Below are 24,361 nucleotides of genomic sequence, written 5' to 3'. Positions count from 1 at the left end.
ATGATTGCAACTCTAATAATTTTTGTAAGGAACTCAATTTGTTTGCTGAACACGCACATGTGTCTTCAAATTGGCTCTGAGTATATATATCGATGATGATGACGATGATGTTGATGATGATGATGCATCGGGCGTAAGCCAATTGCACATTAATCCGTAATTTGCTCTTTGACGGCGGGGCGACTAATAATTTTTAATAGGATTCGTATGCCATAAATGGTCATACTTGCCACTCGTTTTTAGGCTGATTGCGAATGCTCAGCCCCGGGCAGGGGCAGTGTGGCAGACCCTCGAAGCAGTCACAAGTCGTAGCATGATTTTGGCTTTTACTGGCTGCGGCTTTGATGGAATGCCATTCGAAAATGCACAGCACGTGCAGCAGGCTAAGCAGCAATATGTAGCATGTGAATGCGTCGCTGGTACACTCAGCGAAAATTATGCTCTACAACATAGAACAACCTGAAATAAATAGAAAAGGAAAGTAAACAACCAAATTTACTTTTATATTTCTTGAAACTTTTTATATAAAAAACTATCTCTTCGAAATATTATTTCTTAAATTCCGAATAAATGCCAATAAGAGAAGAATAAGAACATAAATGAAATGTAGTTATTATAGTTCATGATAATTGAAAAAATCATGTAATTGTATTTTTTAATTTATATAGTTCTATAGAACCATATTTTCTGAGTGTAGTGTTGCTCTTGCCAGCCATGAAACCCCTCTTAGTAGTAGCTAGTTTTAAGTAGGACCATCTTAGTCTGTAATTTATTGGCTTTAATTGCGTGCACTCTTGCCAGTAATTAACAGTTAGTTGGCGACACTTTTAATTGAGTTTCAGCCCTTTATAATAATTTATGAACTGCCTCTGGCCATATTCGGCTAACATTGAAACATTTAATCAGTGCTCGAAAATCTGAAATCTGTGCGCTAACCAAAGTTGTTGGTTGTACTCAGTTCTCTTCTCTTCTCGTGGCTTATAAATATTTATAAGCTGGCAGGCCTAATGACAATGTGATAAGGACAATTAAGGAGAAAGCTCACAAACGGCAGGCAACAAATAAAATGTGTCAACGCGTTTTGTGGGCATTCCAATTCCACATGGCGATCAGAGTTGTAAACACAACAAACAAACAAACTGCCTGTAAAATATTACTCGCATCTTTGATCACTTGTCATCCGCGATGATGATGAACGATCTGCTGAGCAGAACACTCGATGACTCTGCCAGTGAAACTATGAGCTGCTCCAGCTCAGCATCCATCCATCCAGCCAGCAGTCAACCGACTACAACTCGTCCTCGCATTGCATTCCGTTGCAAAACCAGTTGACAACACTTGCGACAAGCGAAACGATCTCGCTTTTTGTCTCTTCAACAGCAGACAAACATAAAACAAAACAAAAAAACAAATAAATAAAAAAAAAAAACCAACGTGCTGACCAAGGTGTCGATATCGCACAATGGTTTTAATGATGGGATCTGCACCATCCAGTAGAGAAACCGTGGCCGGGAGGGAAACAGGTACAGGAATAAGAACGGAGACCCAAGTCGCATACGCAGCAAAAAAGTGAAACGTGGCTTGTTGCAGCAAATCGCTGAGATGCCATCGCTGATAATCAATAATTTTTATATTTTTGCCACATCGCTGCCAAGTCAACATTTAGTCCATCCTTCCCTCTCTCGTCAGCGTCGGCATTATACTCACTCAAAGAAGCCACAAACTCATCTTCAGCGATCAGAAGGAGAAGCCTGCTCTTCTCTAATATAAGTTATGTTCTTTTTGTTTTTTGGCAAAAAGTGTTCAATGCGTGAAATTATTTGTTAAGAGTTTCGATATACAATAGCTGTTGGAGTATATCATATATATATTTGTATATATATAATATGTAGAATTTTTAGCTTATTGTGTCTCTTATCAGGATCAATGCAATTATCTTCCCAATAATAACGACGGATCAAAGTTACCGTCCCCCAATGTTAAGCTATATATATACTAAGGCCTTAAGTACATCTCTGCCTTATATTTACATATATGGAACCAGTCAGCAGATGCGCTTGATATCCTCTGCATTACTCTGTATGCAAAGTGAGCTGACAGCCTGAAACTGAAAAAGCCATTTACGACTTGGTGCAGTGCACATTTGACTGTACTGTAGTAATGTTGTACTGTGCAGTGGTCTCCTGTGGCAACGCACACTTAACCCTAACTACAGTTGGTACCTCCCCCCATCCACCCAACCCCATTCCCACTCCAACCCCTAATCCAATAATAGAAGGGTTTTCGACAAAGTGCAAATTCGTGCACACGGCGACAGGCACATTTCCAATTGGCATCAGCAGAACCCACTTTGAGCTGCTGACACGTTTCAGATTTGTTTTTTTGTTTCTTTCTTTTTTCTATTTTTTTTTTATGTCGGATTTATTTATTTATTGTTAATGCGCAGAAATCCTGGCAGTTTTGATGGCAAAAATGCGAACATTTCCATCAAAGTTCGAATGAAGCCTGTTTTTTTTTTCTAACCCTTTGATGGCGACACACACAAGCAGATGCGAACTCGATGTGGATGTGGTTGAGCTTGTGGGTGGCGGGAGGTGGGAGGTGGCTTGTTGGTCTCTACTATGTCATTTTGCATGTCACGTCACGCAACCACCCGTTCCAACAGTTCGAACATGAAAATCGCATCGGCAAATTTCAGCTGATTAGATACATGTCGAGGGTTGCTCTCTCGATAGAAATGATTTATTAGTTTAATTTGATTTCAATGAAGATTTGATCATTTTGCATACGTTTTGAGCAGGTTTTCCATGGGTTTTTAAACTTAACACTCAAATTTTCCTCTTATATGAAATGCGATCAAGTTAATTCATAAACAAGAATCGGAACAGTACCATCTCATTTTATTCATATTTATTCATACTAATTCGTACTGTCTTTCAAATTTTCGCTCAATTGAATTGGCAACCCTCGCAGCATATTATTGCAAGCTTCGAAATGAAAACCATTCAAAGTCTTATTTAGCTTCAGTAACTTTCAACCGAGTTAGACTCCCAATGCCCGACTCTGAGCAATTAGAAGTCTGTCCGTTCGGCTTGTGCCCCAAATCTAATGGTGATTGCCACACCGCTTATGAGCTGCAATAATCTTTGTATACGTTAGCTGGCCTCTAGCCTGTATCATGTAGCAATCAAAGCTCGGCCGGTTCCAATTAAACAAACACAAGTGGGTTGGGTGGGGGGACGAGTAAGGAACTGGCATTCATTCCGAGAGTGTTCAAGTTACCCGTCGCTGTTGCGAAATGAAATCAAAAGTGCTTCTCCCATTTTGTGTAGATTGCGTGGGTGAGAGGGAGCAGAGCAAATGCCACAAGGTGGGGAGGGGGCAGCAGCACAGTCAACTGAGCCGCAGACATTGAGGCAATTTGACGTGCAATAAAATTGTTGGTTCTTTAGATTTGGCCAATGTAAGATTTTTGCGAACATGTGCGGCAACATGCAAAACAACAACAACTAGAAACAAAGATTTCAAATGTTAAGCTTGACTATAAAAATACCCTATATACATAAATTATTATTATTATATAATAGTATTCATTTTGCTTTTTTTAATATGTTGAATATCTTTGATAGAAAATTAACGTTTTTGGTTGAAATCTAACAGATACATATTTATTGAACTAGTAAGCTTATAAGTCTACATATGTAATACTAAACTAATCTTTTTTTCTTAACAATACTTAGCCATAGTTCTTGCTTATTGCGAAATGCATTTTGTCATAGGGTACAATAAAAAAAAGGGCCAAACCTTTATGAAAATTTCTCAAATTGGATTTCTGACCCTTTGGTCAGCGATGTGTGAAGGTCCTTGGGCAAAATGCGACTGGGCATTTGTATTTGCATCTAATACATAAACATAATGCGTTAATTTAAAAGTATATTCCGGCCAAAAGGAAGACGGCCAAAGATGGCTGGACAAAAAACCACAGAAAACAAAAAATGAGCACAAACAAATATGCAAACATTTGCTGTTGGGCGGTAATCAAATTTGCGATGTGTTTCCTGCCTCTTCTTCCTAACATAAAAATGTAAAATATGAATTGCTGTGCAGGTTTCCCCCAAGGACATGTTTTTTTTTCTTTTTTGGCAAGACCACAGGACATGAGCGATACAAATAAACAAATGATGTAAATTTCATTTTCACATTTTGGCATCAGTAAGAAGAAAAAAAAAAACGAAAATATTCCCCACTCAAATTGAAAATATGAAAAAGCCACATAAACAAATTACATAAATTTATTTGATGGTCTGAGGTGATTTCTCAAATAAAACTATCCCCCCCAAAAACAATCCCTTAAAAATACTGACAGCTGAGAACGGCATAAGCAAACTTTTTCAACGCATTAGAATTACTAAAAGTTCAGCTATTGAGGCATTTGCATTTTATACGCATTTGTCATTCGATTTGTGTGGCTCTTAAATGTCATCGGTCTAGACATTAAAAACCACTTTTCCGGGGAAAAAAGTGCCAAATATTTGACGCACAAAATGTCAATGTCAATTTGAAAAGAAAAAACCAAACCCATTCCACTTCTTGATGAAATGACTGATTTGGTTTTGATTTAGCATCAATCCGAAAGCCAGGTGCTTTTAAAATATATTGATTTACGCATTTCCGAGTGACAAGCGTAGCTTTGACAGATTTTATAAAAATAATTTAAGAAATCCTTGCAGAGCCGAAAAGCGAAGTGGGATGTTCTTTTTTTTCTGTTTGTGTCTGTCTAAATTAGCATATTAATTGGGTTTGATAGCGCTAGTTATATGACTTGAAAATGTTAGAATGATACACATATATAGAGAGATATGTTAGTTGATTGCCGCAGAGGGCACTCGGGGGTGCCATTAAAAGTGCACACACAACGCCAATTTTGCAGTTGGCTCGTCCCGAAAACAAAACGAGATGGGACCACCCCCAATAAACCTCACACTCTCTGCCCCATTTCCATTTCCAGATCGCAACGATTAAAATTATGCAAACACATTATGCGGCAAGAGCAGGAGAAGACCGTAGGCCGTAAACACTCAATATTTGTTGCCGCAAGAAAAGATTTTATGGCATAGCAAAAAAAAATAAAATAAAAAACGAAGCAAAAGTAAATTGCTCAGCTATTTTCTATGCAAATTAGAAAATAACGTTGAGACTGCAATAAATCCGGTAGACAAACATATAAAGTACTTAAAGCTAACTACCTTAAAAATTAGTCAAAGAGGGAACTGACAGATTTCTTCTTCTGCAAAGATCCAAAATAACATTATAAACACAGTTAAAAATAGTTAAAAATCCATTTAATTGAGAGGATTGTCTACAACTATACTCTCAAAAACCTTATATAAATAGGGAAATAAATATATATATATACCTTTTAGAATTGTTTTTTGTTAAAACCCGCTGCTTGAAATACTTTACTTACATTTACTTCAAATATATTTTCTTAATTTAAGAAATCTTCAGTTGACAAACTATTTTCAAACTAGTTTTGGAATTGAAAAATAATTTAACTATGGGAGTTTTGATGGGACTCGAGAGGTTAAGAAGTTTGTCATAATTCTTTTTTAAACAAAAAACGTTGATCAAAACGGTTCTGCAATTGGAAAAAGGCTTGGCTTTGATAAAGTTCTATGAAACTAAAGTTTAGGCACATAAATGCCAAGAACTTTGTAATTTTTTCAGTTTAAACTTAAGTCTCTGTCTATAAGCTGCATATCTTGAAACTATTTGCTATATGAAGCCATCACTTCACAAAGGAAATAGGTAGTGAATAATGGCAAGGAAAATCTCGACATGAGAGCAATATTGCCACTTCAATTGGAAGGATACTACTCACATATGAAAGCACACACGTATGTGAGTGTGTGTGTGTGTGTGTATGTGTATTTGTGTATGTATCTGTCTATTCGAGTGTCCATTTTTAATTAACACTTTGACAATTTGACGCGAAATGCATTTTGTGTGCTTCTAACTAACTGTGACTGTGCGATTGTGGATGCAACTGTGGATGCAATCCGATGAGTTTGCGGCTCCGAAAGACACTGCGTTGAATGTTGCATGTTTAGAATGCAATTGAAGTGTCAGTGTGTGTGTGTGTGTGAGTGCCACATACAGAGTAAGTGTGTGAGTTAGGGGCATGTTGTTGCAGCAGGAACAGAATCAGAGGTTTGGAGTCTCGTCTCGACTCGTTCCTCGTCTAATGCCTCGTCAAGGGGTCAAAATCCCCACACACACAGGACTCGGAACTGCCTGCTAAATGTTGCATGCGCCTGTGTAACCCAATTACCGTTACAAATTACTCACACCTCTTGAATGGAGGGGGCGGTTTGTGTATGCCAAAGTTTGAAGCAAGGGTTTAGGGGTGCGGAGTACGTTCTAGACACGCTTTGCATAATTGATGACAAATTGAAATCATGTTAATGTTTCTCCATACACATATTTATATGTAAATATATATATATATCTATATGTTTATTTGTGTATGAGTGAAGTTTGCATCTCTCTACGAAAAGTATAGAAATTTATTGCATCTGCCCATTCAAACTCCTTCTTCGTGTTTCTTTTTTTTTTTTGCAGCAGCAGCAGTGGCTAACTTGGCCATAAATTCATCAAGTAGCCAAAATCAAATTGCCATTGGATCAATTTGTGGTTGTCAGTGTTTAGCTACCAGTGTTGGACGTCTAAGCCCCAAGGGTCGTATTTGGTGGTCGTAAATCGAAATGAGCCTCACATAAATTTTCAATTGGTCAACTCGAACGTGGAACCTGCGAATTTGTGTTGGATTCAATGCAAATGTGGTGGCTTTAAAGCACACACAATTGACATGTTTTTTGGCAACTTCACTTGAAAAAAAATATAAGTAGATTTTTGATTCAGTTACGCCCATGCTGGGAATTAACCAAATCAAATCGTATTTTGGTTCTGGCTCGAAATTTAAATTCCCAATTAAAGAATTGTGCAATGTAAAACACTCAATCCGGTTCTAGTTTGCTTCTAGTTCTGGTTCAGAAGCTTATCGATTAATTTCGATATACAGTTCCCAATTCCGCTTTGATTGCCTGTCAATTTCGATTAACGGGTCCGATTCCAGATTGGTTCACCTTTTGCTGACAGCTCGACAGATGATTTTGTATTTTATCAAGTAAATATTTATCAAAATTGTTAGAGAAATGCTCGCACCAAAATTACCAGTGACGCCAGCGGAGCTTCTGAGCACGCTGGAGCTATCCGGCTCGCCAGACCTCGACCAGCAGATCACCAATTGGATAATGTGGGACAGGAACGAGGCAACGCTGAAACAGGTGGTGGAGGCCGTCAGTAAAAAAGATTGGGAGGCTTTACGCATTCGCCTCTGCAACTCCCTTTCCTTTGGCACCTGCGGAATGACATCCGTGATGCGGGCTGGTTTCGATTCCATCAATGATCTGGTTACCATTGAATTTGCTCAAGGCCTCAGTAACTATCTAACGGAATTATATCCGAGTGTACAGAAGAGGGAGTCTCAGGGCGTGGTCATTGGGTTTGATGTACGCTATAATGGTAAACGATTTGCCCAACTGATTGCCACAGTTCTGCTGAATAGTCGATTCCGGGTTTATCTATTCAATCGAATGGTCCCAACTCCATTCATTTCCTTTTCGGTGCTGCATCTAAAGTGCTTGGCGGGCATTGAGGTGACTGCATCGCATTCAGCAAAGATTGAGAATGGCTTCAAGGTCTTTTGGTCGAATGGGGCCCACGTCTTAATTCCACATGATAAGAAATTGCAGACGGCCATGCTCAACAACATGGAACCACTTAACTCATCCTGGGATCTCTCCATACTCGATGATCACCCACTCTTCCATGATCCCTATCGTGAAGTTTATCCAGCCTACTTTGAACAGATGAAGAGACTGCTGCCCTCCACATATCTGGAGACGAATGAGTGTAGTCAGCTGCGATTTGCCTACAGTCCACTGCATGGTGTGGGCTTCCCATATATTCGTGAGGCATTCTATCAGGCCCGACTGAAACCACTCATTGTTGTGCCACAGCAAAAAGAACCAGATCCCGATTTTCCCACTGTCAAGAAGCCAAGTCCCTTGGGTAAGAAAATTAATATGAATTTAAGTATAGCTTGGATAAAATTCTCACAGATTTTTATCCTTTGAACACTTAAAACGTTATTGTTCTTTTTATAACTTAAATTTTTGATTTTGAAGATTAATAATTTCTTCTATTCTTAATTTAAAAAAGAGAATGGATCTATTGATTTGGCCATTAAGAAAGCTGAGGAAGAGCACTGCACCATTGTACTAATTAACGATCCAGATGTGGATCGTCTGGCAGTGGCTGAACTCGATCCCCGAGGCAGATGGAAGAAGTTCAATGGCGATGAGCTGGGCGCTCTTTTAGGCTGGTGGGCACTGGAGAGCTACAAGATCCGCGTGGCCAAACCCGTTGTATCGAATTGTGTAATGATTGGCAGCATTGGCAGCTCCCAAATTCTGGCGGCAATGGCCAGAGTCGAGGGCTTCACCTTTGTCGAGACGTTGGTCGGTTTCAAATGGATGTGTAACAAGGCTCTCGAATTGGAAGCACTTGGTCGGACGGTACTCTTTGCCTTCGAGCAGGCCTCTGGCTATATGTTCTCGTTAAATGTGCCCGATAAGGATGCCATCAATGCCACCTGTCAGTTGGCCACCATGGCCTGCCATCTCCGCAGTACCCGCAAACTGACACTAATCGAGAAATTGCGAGAGATCTATGATACCTATGGCTATCATGTGACACTGGCTAACACCCTAACGTATGATAATATCGGTAAGATTGCCAAGGTCTGTGATAGGATGCGCAATTTCAAGGAAAACACACCGGGCACATATCCCCAGTGCATTCTGAATGGTGAATTCGAAGTGGTCAGTGTGCGGGATCTGACCTTGGGTGTGGACACCTCCTATCCGGATCGCAAGCCGCGTCTGCCAGTTAGCCCCAACAAGCAACTGATAACGTTTACCTTCAATAACGGCATGACAATCACATTCCGTGGCTGTGGCTCCGAGCCCACGCTCAGGGTTTTCTCGGAAATGTTTGGACTGCCCGAGCAAAAGAATTGGGATGACATGAATGAAACCCTACAGCGTATGACTCAAGCGGTTATCTATGAATTTGTTTCACAAGTGGATGAGGATTGACGGATGACGGCTTAGTTTCAATGTCCAGAAATTTATTATACATTCTCAAATTGCACTCAGTAAATTGTTAAAAATTTGCATTCCTATGAATATTAATTTGGTTTCCTTAGTTTGTTAGACCTATTTTTCAATTCGAATATTTCAGTTTCAATATAAATTAAGAAATTTCATTTAAATGTACAATTATTGTTTGAATTTCTAATAAATATCTAAATACAAAATATAAAAAATTCGCAAATAAAAAAAGAAAATGGAACTCTAACATTAAGTTAAAGATTGCATTCAGAAGGACTTACAATCTTATTAATATGTGTGTAATGGTGAGAAAGGATTCTCACACAGATCCACTGTTGTCCTTGCCACATATGAGCTGATATCAAGATGCTAACACAAAGAATGAACAAACGTCGACAGCTCATTAAAGTGTCGGAATAGCGAACTGTGGGGGCGCCACAGAAGGCCAATTATGCGTACGGGGCAATTGCCCTATGCGGCATTAAAAGGAGAAGGGAGTGTGAGGAGTGCGGGGTGTTGCAACAATATGTGTGTGTGTGTGTGTGTGTTTGCCTTTGAGCAGCGGCATATCTGTGCAAAAGTATCTGCGAAGACAAACACTGAAATTTTATAGTTCGCTGCCTAATTGCACTCTGGGGGAGTTTGAGCTTCTCTTTATTTTTGCAGCAGTCCCCGTGTCCAACGAGTCCTTGTAATCGTTGGCGATTGTACAGAATCAGCAAGTCGGCAAAAATAATGAAAGCAGTGATTAAGAACGAAGGAAAGAGAAGGAAAAAGTGTCCTCTCCTCTCAAATGGCAGTCAGTTTTGGGCGGTAAATAAGATTGTTAACTTGTCTGTTTGGTTTTCCAGGTCAAACAGAATATTTCAATAGCCCAAAATAAGGTAATGGAGTCATGTGTGTGCGTGTGTGTTCAGTAAACAGGTGAAACGGTAAACATTTGGGGTTCCCAAAGGCATCCGCCGAATTTATATCAAGTCAAATTTTAAGCAAAACAAAGCAAGATAAACGGAACGTAGACTCCCAGAGTATCAAGGTCTAAAGGTCTCTTCTCTCCTTCTGTCAACCATTAAATTTTCCCAAAATACAAAGTGAAAAAAAATATATATAGACATATATCGCAACGCACACGAATTAAATATTAATCATTGTCGACGAAGCCCAGTCGTTTCCCATTTCAGTTCCCAGTTTCCAGTACTCAGTTCCCCTTCCCATTGCCATTTATCCAGCAACTCCCATTTTGGAAGCGTTTCGTGTTTGCATGTGTGTTTATGTGGGCGGGTTGCACGTTTATTTGGTTAGTGAAGATACGCGAAGGTTAGTGCATTATTAAGCACTGTTTATGCGACATTAGGAACATAAAAGGCGACCCGAAGGTCGCGTAAATAACAAACGAGACCACGATTCTCTCTCTAAATGAAATGAAATGAATGCCTTTACCTCCTCAAATACGAAATGCTTACAAAAAATTTTAAATTTCATCGAAAATTGTATGGGGCACATCAGGCGTATCATCTATCTATTTATCTATCCATCTATCTATCTATCTTTTTGCATGTTAGTACACTGGAAGAAGGATTTTCTTTTAAAATCAGGAATAACCAGACTAGATTACAATTTGCTTGTAAAATTTTAAGGTACAACTTGAATGTTTCTAAATAATTATAAATCATTAAGCAAAGAAAACATTAAAACTGCTTGAGTTAAGTATAAATTTACTCATTACAAATAATTTTGTACTCGTGAATCGGGTTCATGTTTTGTACTTCAAATCTATAATAATAATAGTTCTGTTGATTTTAGTCAAAAGATTAGATGAAGAACTTAGAATAAGAACTTAAGATATTAAGTCTCTTTCAGTAGACAAGATCTTGTTTTAAGTTGTAACTGGGCATGTTTTCAGACTGTTTTAAAATGAGAAGTTCGCGATTTCTGTTTTTTTTTTTCTGCAAGTGTAACAATATCTGGATCTATGTCCAAGTTAAATTACACTGCAATTGTGTTCGTTATGTGCTGATATTTATGAGCATACTGTCAGAGTAGCACCAGTGCACCCAACCAAAGAATAGAAACCAATTGGACAAATCACCCCTGCAGCACTGAGGGGCTGCAAGGGATGCGTCGTATGCTGGGCGACTGTGTTGCAACAATGGCATCTTAAATTCGCATTTGAAATGAGGCGCTGCTAAATTGATTACGTGGCACTTGCTCACATCATCAATTTCAGTCCATATGCGCGACAGAATGCCAGCCGGCATTCGGGTTAAGGGCTGCTCTCTGGCTCTGACCATCATAATTGTGATCCACCCCCAACCCCAATCGACCACACCCGCTCAGCTTTTCAAAAAAATACAAAGAGGAGTGCGGTGACACTCAAAAATTTGTGTGTTGCGTTAATTGCGAGCATTTGTTGACTTTGCTTTTTGCGGTTGCAGTTTTTCACTTGATTTCCCATTAATTGGGATAAGCATCGGTTAAATAATCTGTTGTTGCTTTTATACTTAGGGGGATGTAAGCCAAACACAGCCAGCATATGTATAAAAATACATTTGATTTACTTATTTGATTTCAAGATTATAGAAGTTAAGCATTGTTTTAAGTTAAGGATTGCAAAATTGAATATTTAATATTCAATGAACAAGTTATTATAATTTTATTTACATTATAGATGTATGTCCGATTATTATCATATTTTATTGTCTGTTCAGAAAAGATGAAAAATTATAAATAAATTATATATTTTATTTTATTATTTTATTTTGAAACTAGAAACTAAATCTATATTTTTTGATTATTTTTTATAGCGCGAGATAGAAATTTCAATAAAATATTCATCAAAAAGTAGGTGAAATATCTGTTTTAAACAGACTTTGATCTAAACTATTGTTCATCAAAATTTATTAAAATATCTCATCGAAAAATATCTGATTTTAACAGCGTCTAGAATTGACTTAGGAAATTAGCACTTCGATTTTTTGACAGATGAAAAGTATTTCCATAATGTTCTAATGGTTTAATGGCAGCTGCAAAGATTTGTCTTTGCCATGATTTGTTTTTGTATTCGTTGTTGATGTTGTTATTGTGCTTTGGGTTTATTATTGTTTTCACTTTTGTCGCATAAAAATGACAACAAATTAATTTGACTGCCGCGAGCGGTTTCCCGCTGTGTTTTTCACAGTCCTGTTATATATATATATATTTTTTCCGCTTCTTTTTTTCGTTGTTTTTATGAGTGCACGTCCTTGAGTACCCGCCAATAAATTATGTGGATGCAGAGTCGGAACTAGCGATTCAGAGGGTATAATATCATAGAGCAACCCTCACTCCCCTGCCACGAGGAGGGTTCTGGGGTGGGGTGAGTGCGATTCGGTCGACGTGTTTGATTAGCTTTATTAAATATGCAAACAATGAAATTTGGCTTTTTTTTTGTTTTTGTTCAAAAAAGTGGAATATTTTTCGACGTTGTACAATTCAATTAAATTAGCGTGCAGCATGGATATATTTATTTGTAATACCAATGCCATTGCAGAGTCCTTCAGGACTCTATCTACCTCAAAGTCGTTCTAACTCAACCCCACAGATTTTCAGGGGCGCAACAGACGATGAAAAAGTATAAAATAAAAAACCTAATGCATTTGAATTTTTAAATATATTATTTTTTTTTTTTTTGGTTTGTATTCTGGTAGCAAAGTTTACCGTAATAAATAAAAATGTTGCAGACAAATTTTTTGATGTGGTCTCGCGCCCATAATTTAACAGGAAACGGAAACCTTGGAGATTTTGGCTGGGCTATGAATTCATTAATAGTCAGCTTGGCAGCTGTAACAATTTAAGGCACGAAATATATTTGAATTTCCTTTTTTCCTATAATTATTGCAAACTCAGTTTTGCATATTTTTGGAACAAAAAGTCTATATCTAATTGTAACAAGTTACAAATCCATATACGGACAATCAAAAAAATGGGCTGTGGCATTAGATTTTCTTAAGCGACTGCAATATATTCCAAAGCACCAATAAGAACGAAACTGAAGCAGTTAGTAAGAGCGAATTGTGTTTGAAAAGAGAACGTGCCATTGAAAGAGAACTTTCGCACTGCTTTATCGACTCTCTCTCTCGTTCTCTCTGACTGAGTTGGCCCAAATGTGGTCTGAGCTTCAGATTTAAGCGCAAATAGATTTATGTACTAGTTTCTATGGGATAATAAAGCACAGTTTAGGGGATTATATTTTATAGTTTATAGTTATGAACTCAATTTATATAGATTTTTGGGGAATTACAGAAATGATGAATATGATTTCGAAATTAAATAAAAATTTTAGATTATTTTATTTAATAACTAAGCAAATTCACTAAAGAACACTGCAACATGTTGTCAAAGGGGTAAAGTCTCCAACCAACCAAATATGTCTCCAGAGCTGTGAACTTGAAATTCGGTTTTGTATTTCATATGGATGTATTTTTTTTCCTTTCTCGTCAAGCATTTCGAGTAGGTGGATGAATATTTAGGTATTCCCAAGGGTCAGTGGGCAAGGAAAATCGTCGTGGTAAGGATGTGCATATATGTAGATATAGATACATGTATGTGGATGCTGCTGTTTGGGTCGGTTTCCACCCTTTTAGGCCTTTGCGAAAGGGATGCATTCACCGTTCGTTTCATTCACCGTTGCCCCGGAAAGTAACAAATAACTAAATGTCAGGAAAGTGCACATATTGTTGAGAAATGGTTCATTAACAACGTCAATTAAAGTTTGCCGCCAACCGAAAATAATTATTTTTGTGCAGCATTTTGAAAAAAACCGAGATCAGCTACAGAAATTGCATAAGTCCAAAGAAAATGGCAATCTAATGATATATATATATATATTAGAAATTTATTACTTATTTATTTAATAAATTGAAAGTCTAGGTCGAATAGAGACAGACAGGCACACGGATTTGCCCATATCGACTCGGCTAGTGATGCTGACCAAGAAGGAGTCGAAAATGTCTCATTCAATGAGTCGCAAACTTCAAAAGAATCGCTTTTACAAGGTTATATCAAATATTATCAGCTTAGCTAGATAAAATGTTGACATATGTTTATCCCTGATGATCTTTAGTAGTCCTTTATCAAAATGTAAGTTAATTATTCAGAAAATAATCAGTATTCTTTAAGAAGTAAGTTGACAAAGTACTTAAATTACTAAGATTTCAAATAATAGACAAATATTATCGGTTATAGCTTAAAGTACATTTAACCATTGCAGTTATTGTTTATCTATCTATAGTTGCTTCTCCCTTATTGCTCGTTTTTTGATTCTCATCAATTATTCGAGATTCAGTCGGACTTCAGCACTGGTCCTGGACTTCACTCACAGTTGGCTCCTGCTGCTCCTGTTGCCTGCCTGCCTGCCTGCCTGAGCATTGTTTAACAATTAACGGAACAAGATTGTTTAACTTTACCTAAACGATTTAAGTCAACAGCAAACAGCAAACGAAGTGCATCCATTCGACCATTGGAGTATCCATCCACATCCTCAGCCTCAGCTTCAGCCTCATTCTCGTCCTTGTCAGCAGCTCATCAGGATGGCAGTCAGCATCAGTATCTGGATGCTGTTGTTGCTTCCGCTTCCGATGAGGATGACAACGGAGATTCGCTTTTTTCGTGCTTTTTTCAGTTCCAGGCAAATGGTTTTTTGCTGCTCCTGCTCCTGCTCCTTCTGCAGCTGCATCTGCATCCGCTGAAATGGCAGAAAAAAATATTGCCAGGCGATTTTCGTCAACGTTTTATTGTCAACAAACAGTTTTTGTTGGTTTAGCTTCGTTTTTATGGCTGCCACTTCTTTTCGGACAGGTTGTTGCCTTTTTATTTGCTCGTCGATTACACTGCAATTCAGAATCAAGGTTGCAAACCGGTTTTCAAATGAACCTGTTGGCGCTCGGAGTTCCAACTCTTTTGGTTCTATGAGCCACGAACTTTGAACGGAATCCCTTTTAAGAGAAACATCTTAATATCAATTATTTTTACTACATTATTATCATAATTTTGACGAGCCAAACGCAGTTTTTGTTTTCAGATTTTTAGTTGCAAGTCTCGTTTGAGGCAGATCTCTGTCCGCCCTCCCAGACTTTCTCCCGCTATTTTGTTCATCGCATTCGATTCGATCCGATCCAATAATTAAATTTAGCTGGCATTTTGGCGTTCGGCGTTCGCTCAATGGAATTAACTGTTGTCAATTATCCATGTGAGGACTCGGCGCTGCTTTCATGCCTCTAAATAGCAAAAAGCATTAAAAAAAATAAAAAACCCGGCCGCCAATAAAATGTCACTTGGCCAGCATTGAAGTCATCGTCATTGGAATCGGCATCGCTCGTGTTTGGCGGCGTTTGTGCACTGAATTTGGATCGGTGTCCACTCTCTGGCCAGGTGGCGTCTCTTCTGCGGTGGCCAAGACCACACAAGTTGCTTAATTTGTTGCGCTCCATGCCAGATGCCTCCTGCTACAAGTTGTCTCCGCTTGACTCCCCATCAATCAGCGGAGAGTGGCTTTTTTGTTTTTGTGTCTTTTGGTCTCTTTGCCAACGCGCCAATCTTGTTTCATAAAAATTCAGAACACGACTGCCGCAATGTGCTTTTTGCGTATTGCTCGATTGCTTCAGTATTCGATGGGTTTTGTGCCCAGTCCAATAGTCACTATGCTCATGACAGTTCCGCACATATTGCGAAACAGCAGTGAGCTTTAAGAGCACATTGCAACAATTCGTGGCAAGACATCAAAAAAAAAACAAAACAATTACTCAAATATCTTATGATTATTACATCTGCAACCATATTTTGATGATTAAAAAATGATGTTTCTGCTAGAAATAATTAATTACACATTAAGTTACCTTTGCAGGATATCCTGAACTTACCAATGCTTTAACTTTGAATGGATTTTCAACACAATTTATGAGCTATTCATTTATTTCAGAATTCATATTGGAACTGAACAATCTTAATATTTAGACTCATAATCACGCATAGATCAAACAACAAATGAGATCGTTATTTGTTGGGTTTGATTTAATGCATGCGCTAATAAATTCATTACACTTTCGCAATTACGTGGAATAAATTTTAATAAAAGTCGAGCCACACATGGAGTCGAGGCACACGGTTGAGTGCTGAGAACGTGTAGCAGAAGGCATCTAAACGAATTACCCGCAAACCCCAGCATAATCAAGTAAATGAATAGTCGAGGCAACAGACGACAGACAACAGCTGAAAGGGGCAAGAGCCGTGGCCCCAAAAACAGTTGCGGCTGCAGAGATCAAAGTAATTAATTATAATAATTAAAAACTTTTGAAAAGCCGTGCGCCAAGTCGACAGCCAGCGAAGTTGAGAAAAGTTTGTCTGTCAGCATTTGGAAGGTGGAAAGCTCGTTGGAGGAGGAGGGGGAGGAGGTGGAGGGGGAAAATGGTGTTGAGGTTGTGCGCTCGTGTGAGCTTATTATATCCTCGACAATTGCTAGAACGGGTATACGCAATGCACACACACACATGAGCTAGAATCAATTAGAGAGAAACTACTTACTTTGTAATCCACTTTTGTATTACCAGACTTCGATTCAGAAAAGAATATGTATCTAAAATATGAATTAGTCTGAGAATGAGAAATAATACTTACCTATGAAATATATTATCGTATAATTTTCCAAAAGAAACAAAAATCTTTCTTGGGATTGTCAAAACATAAACAAAATGTTTTTAGAATCAAAATACTACATAAAATATCCCAAATAAATGATTAAATATTTAAATAGGATATCTACATAGTCGTTTAGTGTATATGTGTGGCAACTTGTATTCGATGCGACTTTTGAACGCTGTCGCAGCTAACATTTAAGCCGGTGCCAAAGTGCGTCTACCTGTTGAGATTTGGGCAATTCCCCGAGCAAATAACATATTCATATCTTGTCTTGTTGTCGGCTGCATCTTTTGATTTACATGCCTATGCCACCCGCACCACCCCCCTGCTTCACATTAGGCATACTGACATCATAGTTTGCCATTGCCATTTGTCATCGTGTTGTTTTAATCAGCGCTAACAGCCTGCGAGAGCTAGTTTCTTTTGGCATTAGTGCTGCATCGTTGGGTAAATTTGCTGAAAGCACTTACCAACACTGGCTGTGCACATGCCCACGCCCACGCACACGCCCACTTGTCATTGTTTGTGCCCAGTGGAGCAGGATGTGCACTTTTTGCGAAATTAAACCACCAGGATGCAATCATCTAAAGTGTCTAAAGGCTCAACCAAGCGGAGAGTCGGTGGGCGTTAAGGTATTCTACGCCCACTTGCAACCAATTGAACGAATGTCCTTGCAAAATAAAAAAAAAAAACAAAGCCACACATGTGTGTGTGTGTGTGTTTGTTTATGAACTTTACTTCTTATTTCACATCAACAGGCTCTCGGCCATTAATCTAAAAGGGCACTTAATTACGAGGATATTGGAAGCTGGTCTTATCAGTTTTCCACTTGCCATCTTTGCCAATAGTGCTATGCATCTCATGGTGTTGATAATGGCCTGTTTTGTCCTTGTAGTCGGAGTAGGAGTGAATAACTCCATGGGGACGTGTACTCTGCGATCCTGTTGACGACAGACCAATGCCGGCTCCTAAGTTCGAAGTAGATGCAGTGCCCGAGGCAGAGTCCTCACCAAAACGTTGTCCAATTTCAAATGTGGGCCTAAAGAGAATTAATTATGAAAATGTGGTTTAGTTTTTGGTATGTTTTTTTACTCACTGTACGATCTGTTGAACAGTTCCGCCACTGTAGCTGGATCCATCAGCATTTTGCACATGATGTGTCGAACTGGTTACAACTTGTCCACTGCCCGACGAGGACGAAGATGATGACGAGGATGAGGATGACGATGACGATGAGACACCCACGGTCTGACGACGCAGACGTCTCAGCAAATGAGCATTGACTGGATGCACATTCGATTGGCGACCCTCGGAGTCCAAAGTAAAGAACGCTCTTGGCACGAACTGGCCAGCATCTGTAAAAAAAACAAACATGTTAATACTTGATACAAAAGTTAAAGTTAATCGTTTCACATTGTTTGTGACGATTGCAATTTGCATATAAATATATAGATATACATGAGTAATCCAATTTATATTTAGAAACTCTTAAACAATGTTAAATAAACGAGTTTGTGCATCTAATAGCTTAACTACATCTTTGTGTCTTAAAGGTTATTAAAAATAATATATACAAGTTCTTAGAAATCGTTGTTTGCGCATTTCAATAAAGTACAGCAATTTAATACTTTGATGTTGTTTTTTTCTTTAATTATTTTACTTAAAATTTGATGCACTAATGACTATTTAATTATTATTTTTAGCTCTTAGATAAAGATACAAATGAGCGATTGCAGCCAAGTCAAAAATATTCATTGGCTATTTTAAACCTTTCAAAAATAAATAATGAGGAAGTATACCCAATATTAATAGTTCAAAATATATTTAGATATATTCATAAATATTACTCTGTAGTACTTGTACATATGTATTAATAATTTAATTTAATTAGCGGGTATTTTGAAATTTCTGATATGTATCGCAAACCGTTTTGAATATTAAAGAAAGAACAAAAAAGAACAATTAACATACATTTATCGTTAATTGGGAAATTGCATATTATTTTGTTTAAATTTGATTGTTTTTAAATGAAAAACTTGTTTGAGTTTGCAAACGTAGACACAATAATTCTATTAGACATGGATATGCAAATTTGATTCTATTACTTTAAACTTTTTTTTTTGGCGACGTAAATCTTTATACATATAGATACACATATACATTTTGTTGGCTGCGTAGCTTATAATTTTTTTAATCCCATACACACACACACACACACATTAGCATACACGTCTTAAAATACGTTCATAATGAATAAAATAAAGATGAAGATGATAATAGCAATCGTTGAGTTTGTTTTTTTCTAATAACCAAGCCGCGTTACTAATAGAAGATGATGTAATTGAATCGCTAACTTTAGTAGGTTCTATACTAAAGTTTTGAGTGATGACGCATGACTCCAAATGATCATCCACACGATGATCATCAGTCGCAGTGATCGTACTCACCGGAAGCGGCGTAAACGACAGCGAAAAGAGACAAAGCGATGATTGTGTACTTCATGTTGTTAAGTTTAGCTACAAAACACACACAGATCTAACAACGGGTTCACAAAGCACAAGCAACACAGATAAATTAGTCAGTCAGTGCGACTGATCAACGAAGATGCACAAAACGAAAGACTTAGGCGACGAACGCAACACTTTAAAGATCCAAAACCGACTAAACTTACGTTGTCGCTGTTGCTGGCTTTTATATGGAAATTTTTTAGCGCTACTACGTCAGCGCAAATAACAAGGAGAAGAAGAAGAATAAGCTGCCCAAACAGCACTCAGCCCAAGCCCAAGCTCAAGCCCAAAAAGCCGTGCCCAAGCGGAGACGTCAATGCTTAAAGCGAAAACAAAAGAACTCAAAGTAATAAAATCAAAAAAGAAAAATCTTTAAGCCAAAAACTGGAGAGCCAGAGGCGAGCACTTGAGTTACATTTGGTAATTGCGATGATTCAACGTAATTATTTAGTATATTTTCCTTTCATTCCAGACTTCTCGAGTAAATATTCCAACGAAAAGTGATGATGAAAAAAATCCCATATTGGAATGATAATAAAAATAACTAGCAAAACAAGATAATCAATACTAGGCGTCTGTTAATTTGGATTATTGGCAGATTTTTGTCAAACTTGATTTTGTATATTTATGGTTTTTACTTAATTTTTTTTTTTACCTTTTTTTGTTTGTTTGTTTTATTATTCAGTGAATTTGCTCAGGGCTGCATGAGTCTCCCGCTCAGTTGGAAGCTTCTTTTTAGCCTTCTCTTTGGGCCAAGTGTAGCTCTTGAGTTTGGAGTATTGAATTTATTTTCGCTGACCTTATTTGTGGATTTTTTATCTTAGCTTCTTATTTTGCTGTTTCGGGCAATAACCTCGAACTTTGTGTTACAATGAGAAAAAGGTGTTTGAATTCAGAAAACAAATGATTTTTTATGTACTTTTAGCTTTAAAGGTTATATTTAAAACTTGAAACTGAATTTTCTACGATTTCTCCAGCATCTGGAAGACGAGAGTCGTAAAGATTTATAAAATAAAAGCCTAAAACCGGACTAATTAGATAAACAATTACCGCACGAGTTAGTAAATCGATTTAAATGTTTGCGACATAAAATATCCAAAATGATAATATTATGTGAATTTTTAATTCCATTATCTACCAGTTTCTTATATAACATCAAATAATACAAAATCAGTTAAGCTTCTCCTTATAAAAACAAGTAGCAAAACTTGTCGATACCCTAAATGAAAGAATCGCATTCCCTTTGTATAAGTGAGAATATGGAATTTTTCGGCTTCAATTTTGTCAGTTACATATATTTGCGTAACTTTAACATGTTTTGTTTAATTTAAATGAGTTTAGGGCTTAATAAAAACAGTAAGTTGCTCGACATGTCAATAAAAAAATCGCAAACCAGTAAGAAATTCAAATCATCACAAAATGTTCAGCAAACGTGCAGCATTAAAATTAAAGCCTTTTTTCGATTATATTATCTATGCCAAACTTTCAACTAGCTTAATCTACCTCTCTACCTATCTTCCTCTATCTTTATTTCTATCTTTATCTCTATCTATCTATCTCTTTCAAGTCTCTTTGTCCACGGCCCAAAATTAGTCAACATAGATCTGCGTTTTATTATGACTTCCTCTGTTTATTTTTATATATGATGGGGTTGTTACCCTTGCTTGCTTAACCTCTGAAAGCAAAGATATAAAAATTGTTCATATCTTCCAATATTTTCTAAATTTAATAGATATATTAATGATTATTCAGTGGACGCGGCACGCCACTCACTGTAACCTTATTTCTATAAAAATAATCATAACATTGAAGGACGATTATAAAACTAATAGAAAATGCAACTGAATATCGAAATTTGCAGGAAGTATTTTTGAATTTTGAGCACGTTTATTCCTAAAGATTAAATAAAAACGCTTCTGCAAATGCTGACAGGGCACTTTTATGCTCATTCGTAAAAATAATCCCCTGTTTTTTAGAGAAAAACTGAGAAAAAAACGATTTATTATTTTCAGTTGAGAACTGTCGGGACATTAATCATTTGTGTCCGAAATGTGGACACTGGCGAAAATTTCGACAACAACAAATTTTTGGGCTTGCGAAAACTTTTCGCCCTCGGATGTTTGCAACGTGTTGAAATTACAAAAATTGTCTACAAATGTGTTAAAAACTGAAACGGGCCAGCCATAATAAAAAAAATAATACAAGAAATAAAATAGAAACCAAAATAAAATATTTCATTCACACAGAGAGACAAACGGCATAAATTTCCTTTGAGAATAGATTCGTTAGACGCTACAAAAAATGACCTGAACTTGGCTGATGAGAGGGTGTCTGTTGTTGTTGTTGTTGTGTGGTTGCTGTCTTTTTCGGGGGCATTTGCGGCTCAAGGTGATTATGTCTGACAGGCGACCTGGGACAAATGCCTGGACATCTACGGGACATGGGTACTAAGTGCTAAACTCGAATTCGACGTGCCGAAATTGGCCTCAGTATTTGTGATTTATTGGCTTGCGTTTCCCATTTAAAGCATCACATCCTCTTCCGCCCCCCCTCACTCACACCTCATCGAAGGCTTTTTAATTGTATACTACAGATATGTACTTATATTAGTACTAAAGTATCCCAAAGTCTACCAACAAAATATCACTTTATCATTTTGTATCTGTCACATTGTCTGGTTTTCAATTATTCACTTTTTAGCAATTCGCCTGAGAATTATTATATATATATCTTTTCTTATTTTCACATTTCTAAATTTGAGTAATTAAAGCAGCTGATCCTTTAGATATAAAATATGCAAAACATATTCGAATTTTCCTATGAAATTTTAAAGAATCATTATGATTTATAGACCTGTTGGGTCCAGGATTTTGAAGTCTTCACATGACAATCTAAGTCTATAATTAAAACTTTAGCTGACTAACTAATTATTTATTATACCGAGAAAAAAAAATACTACTTATTTTAATGCCTCCTGAAATCTTTAAAGAATATCTAATACATATTAATATATAGATAAAATTTTAAAAAAGAAGTAATTGTGATTGTCAGCAGTAAAATTGTCTTGCTTTTTTCCATTTCGATTAGTCAACAAAATGATCCAAATTTGGCCCACTGTCGAAACAGGCTACAATTGTTTGCCGCTGACGGGTAGTTGTGGATTGTGGATTGTTTTCCCGCATAGTTCGTCCGGCGAATCGTCACGCACTTTGCTGATTTCTCCGGTGATTTTTGCAATCAGAAAATGTGCACAAAATAATGCATGGCAGCTGCTGGGACATGATTAGTTTCCTCTACCCACAATATGAATAGCAAGTGCCAAGGACCAACACATTTCGCAGAGACCAATCCGTTTGTCAGCCTCGCATAGCAAGCAACTCCAAAATGGCTGACAGTCCACAGGAATGCCAAGAAATCAAGAAGTTCACCAAATTAAAATGTAATGAATGCAGCACAATACAGATGGCTACGTGCTGGTCAAACATGAAATACAGTGAGGTAAGTGAAATACGCCAAGTGCATAAGAATAAGTCCGACAAGCAGAACCGTGCTCAATAACAGAAAGAAAAGTAAGAACTCAGCCGCCAAGTGTGCCCGAATACACTTAGAAAAATGAGTAAAAATAAAATAAAATAACATGAAAAACAGTGCTCAACAAAAGAAGAAAATTAACTACTTAGAACATCTACGATTTATACTTGAAGTAAATTCCATTGGGATTAAGAAATCATTGTATTGCTGGTCTTTTGAAAATATTTAAAAATATATAAAATAAATATTAAACACAATATTCAAAAATATTCATTTATAAACCTGCCAAGCTTTCACATACTCCTTGGATATATCCGAGTTTGTACAAAGATTACTGATTCAGTTACAGATAAAAAGCATATGCCATATCAATGTCCACAAAACTTGGAGAACTATTATTATTTTATCTGCGATTGCATAATTCGGCTGTGTTTTCCATGGGAAAGGCAAATAGTCGTAATGCCATTTTGGCAAACTGGGCACACGCCCAGACATGATTGCATCCGCCCAGGAAGCTGTTACGGTACATACATCCTTCCTCTCTTCCTTCCTTCCGGCCGGTGTATCATCCGCAATTTTCACGCCCACTTTGTTTGATGATGACAAATGTTGTTGCGTGTTTGCCGATTTGCGACGTTTATCAGATTGAAACTCGCTTTTCGCCATTCTCCATTCACCATCCGCCTCTTGCAGCCCGTAGTTGGCATAATTATGTTTATTTTCAGATATACAGCTTCCGGCCTCATTTAGGTCACGTGGCGCCAGCCCAGCAGGTCGACGGGGGTAGGGCATTGCGGAACTAGCGGCACGTGCTAATCGGCGGTTGCATGTTCCGTGTTGCAAGCGCAAGCAACCCCCTCCGGATACAAGCCCGATACAAGGCTGATAATTGAAATCGCTAAGCCCAACATCGAATCGGAATGGCTTCATTTAAGTGGTGACCATTTCGCAAGGCAGAAGACAACTAACTGCCTCCTCCTCCAAAACAATATAATGAGTTATATACTCGGTCTCGAACTGAATACTGTAAAAGATGATGAGCACTTAGCTGATTGTCTTTGAACACTTTTCATATACTAATTAATGCACATCAAATAATCCTTAGGTAGAAATAATCTCTTGATGTAATAAACTTTTTGTAGGTCGCTATATTCCCTCTAAGATGATAATCTTTATAAGGCTGTAACTATAAAATACCAAACTTAACTTGTAGAAATTTCTCTAAAATAGTATTTATGTTCTTCTTATGCTACTTTAAACTTTATACAAAATATCATCAGCATCAGACAACTATATAATACCGCTTTCTCCGGGACAATTGGTTGTTTTTTTTTTAAATAGAAAAGTTTAGATCCGGGAAAGTTGAGTCCAGTCTGCAAGGCTATGCAATCTTCGTTATTCCAAAGATATAGATAT

The 24,361-nt window shown here is 37.5% G+C and overlaps 2 protein-coding genes across 2 annotated transcripts; one reads left to right on the top strand and one right to left on the bottom strand.

Moving 5' to 3' along the window:
• Window positions 1–7,156: 7,156 nt before the first annotated feature.
• On the top strand, window positions 7,157–9,392 carry LOC6571104 (glucose 1,6-bisphosphate synthase). Its single transcript, XM_001997274.3, has 2 exons — window positions 7,157–8,133; window positions 8,284–9,392. The coding sequence occupies exons 1-2, from the start codon at window positions 7,215–7,217 to the stop codon at window positions 9,219–9,221; spliced, it is 1,857 nt and encodes a 618-aa protein (XP_001997310.3). The 5' UTR covers window positions 7,157–7,214; the 3' UTR covers window positions 9,222–9,392.
• An 8,231-nt stretch (window positions 9,393–17,623) lies between these two features.
• Window positions 17,624–19,572, bottom strand: LOC6560581 (uncharacterized protein DDB_G0271670). The gene is made up of 3 exons (XM_001986493.3): window positions 19,355–19,572; window positions 18,004–18,262; window positions 17,624–17,946 (listed from the first exon to the last, which is right to left on the bottom strand). The coding sequence occupies exons 1-3, from the start codon at window positions 19,407–19,409 to the stop codon at window positions 17,694–17,696; spliced, it is 567 nt and encodes a 188-aa protein (XP_001986529.2). The 5' UTR covers window positions 19,410–19,572; the 3' UTR covers window positions 17,624–17,693.
• Between the last annotated feature and the right edge of the window lie 4,789 nt (window positions 19,573–24,361).

This window comes from Drosophila grimshawi, unplaced genomic scaffold (assembly GCF_018153295.1).
Source record: "Drosophila grimshawi isolate 15287-2541.00 unplaced genomic scaffold, ASM1815329v1 contig_1367, whole genome shotgun sequence".
In the NCBI taxonomy this organism is placed as follows: domain Eukaryota; kingdom Metazoa; phylum Arthropoda; class Insecta; order Diptera; family Drosophilidae; genus Drosophila; species Drosophila grimshawi.
This window is presented reverse-complemented; position numbering and strand designations above follow the sequence as displayed.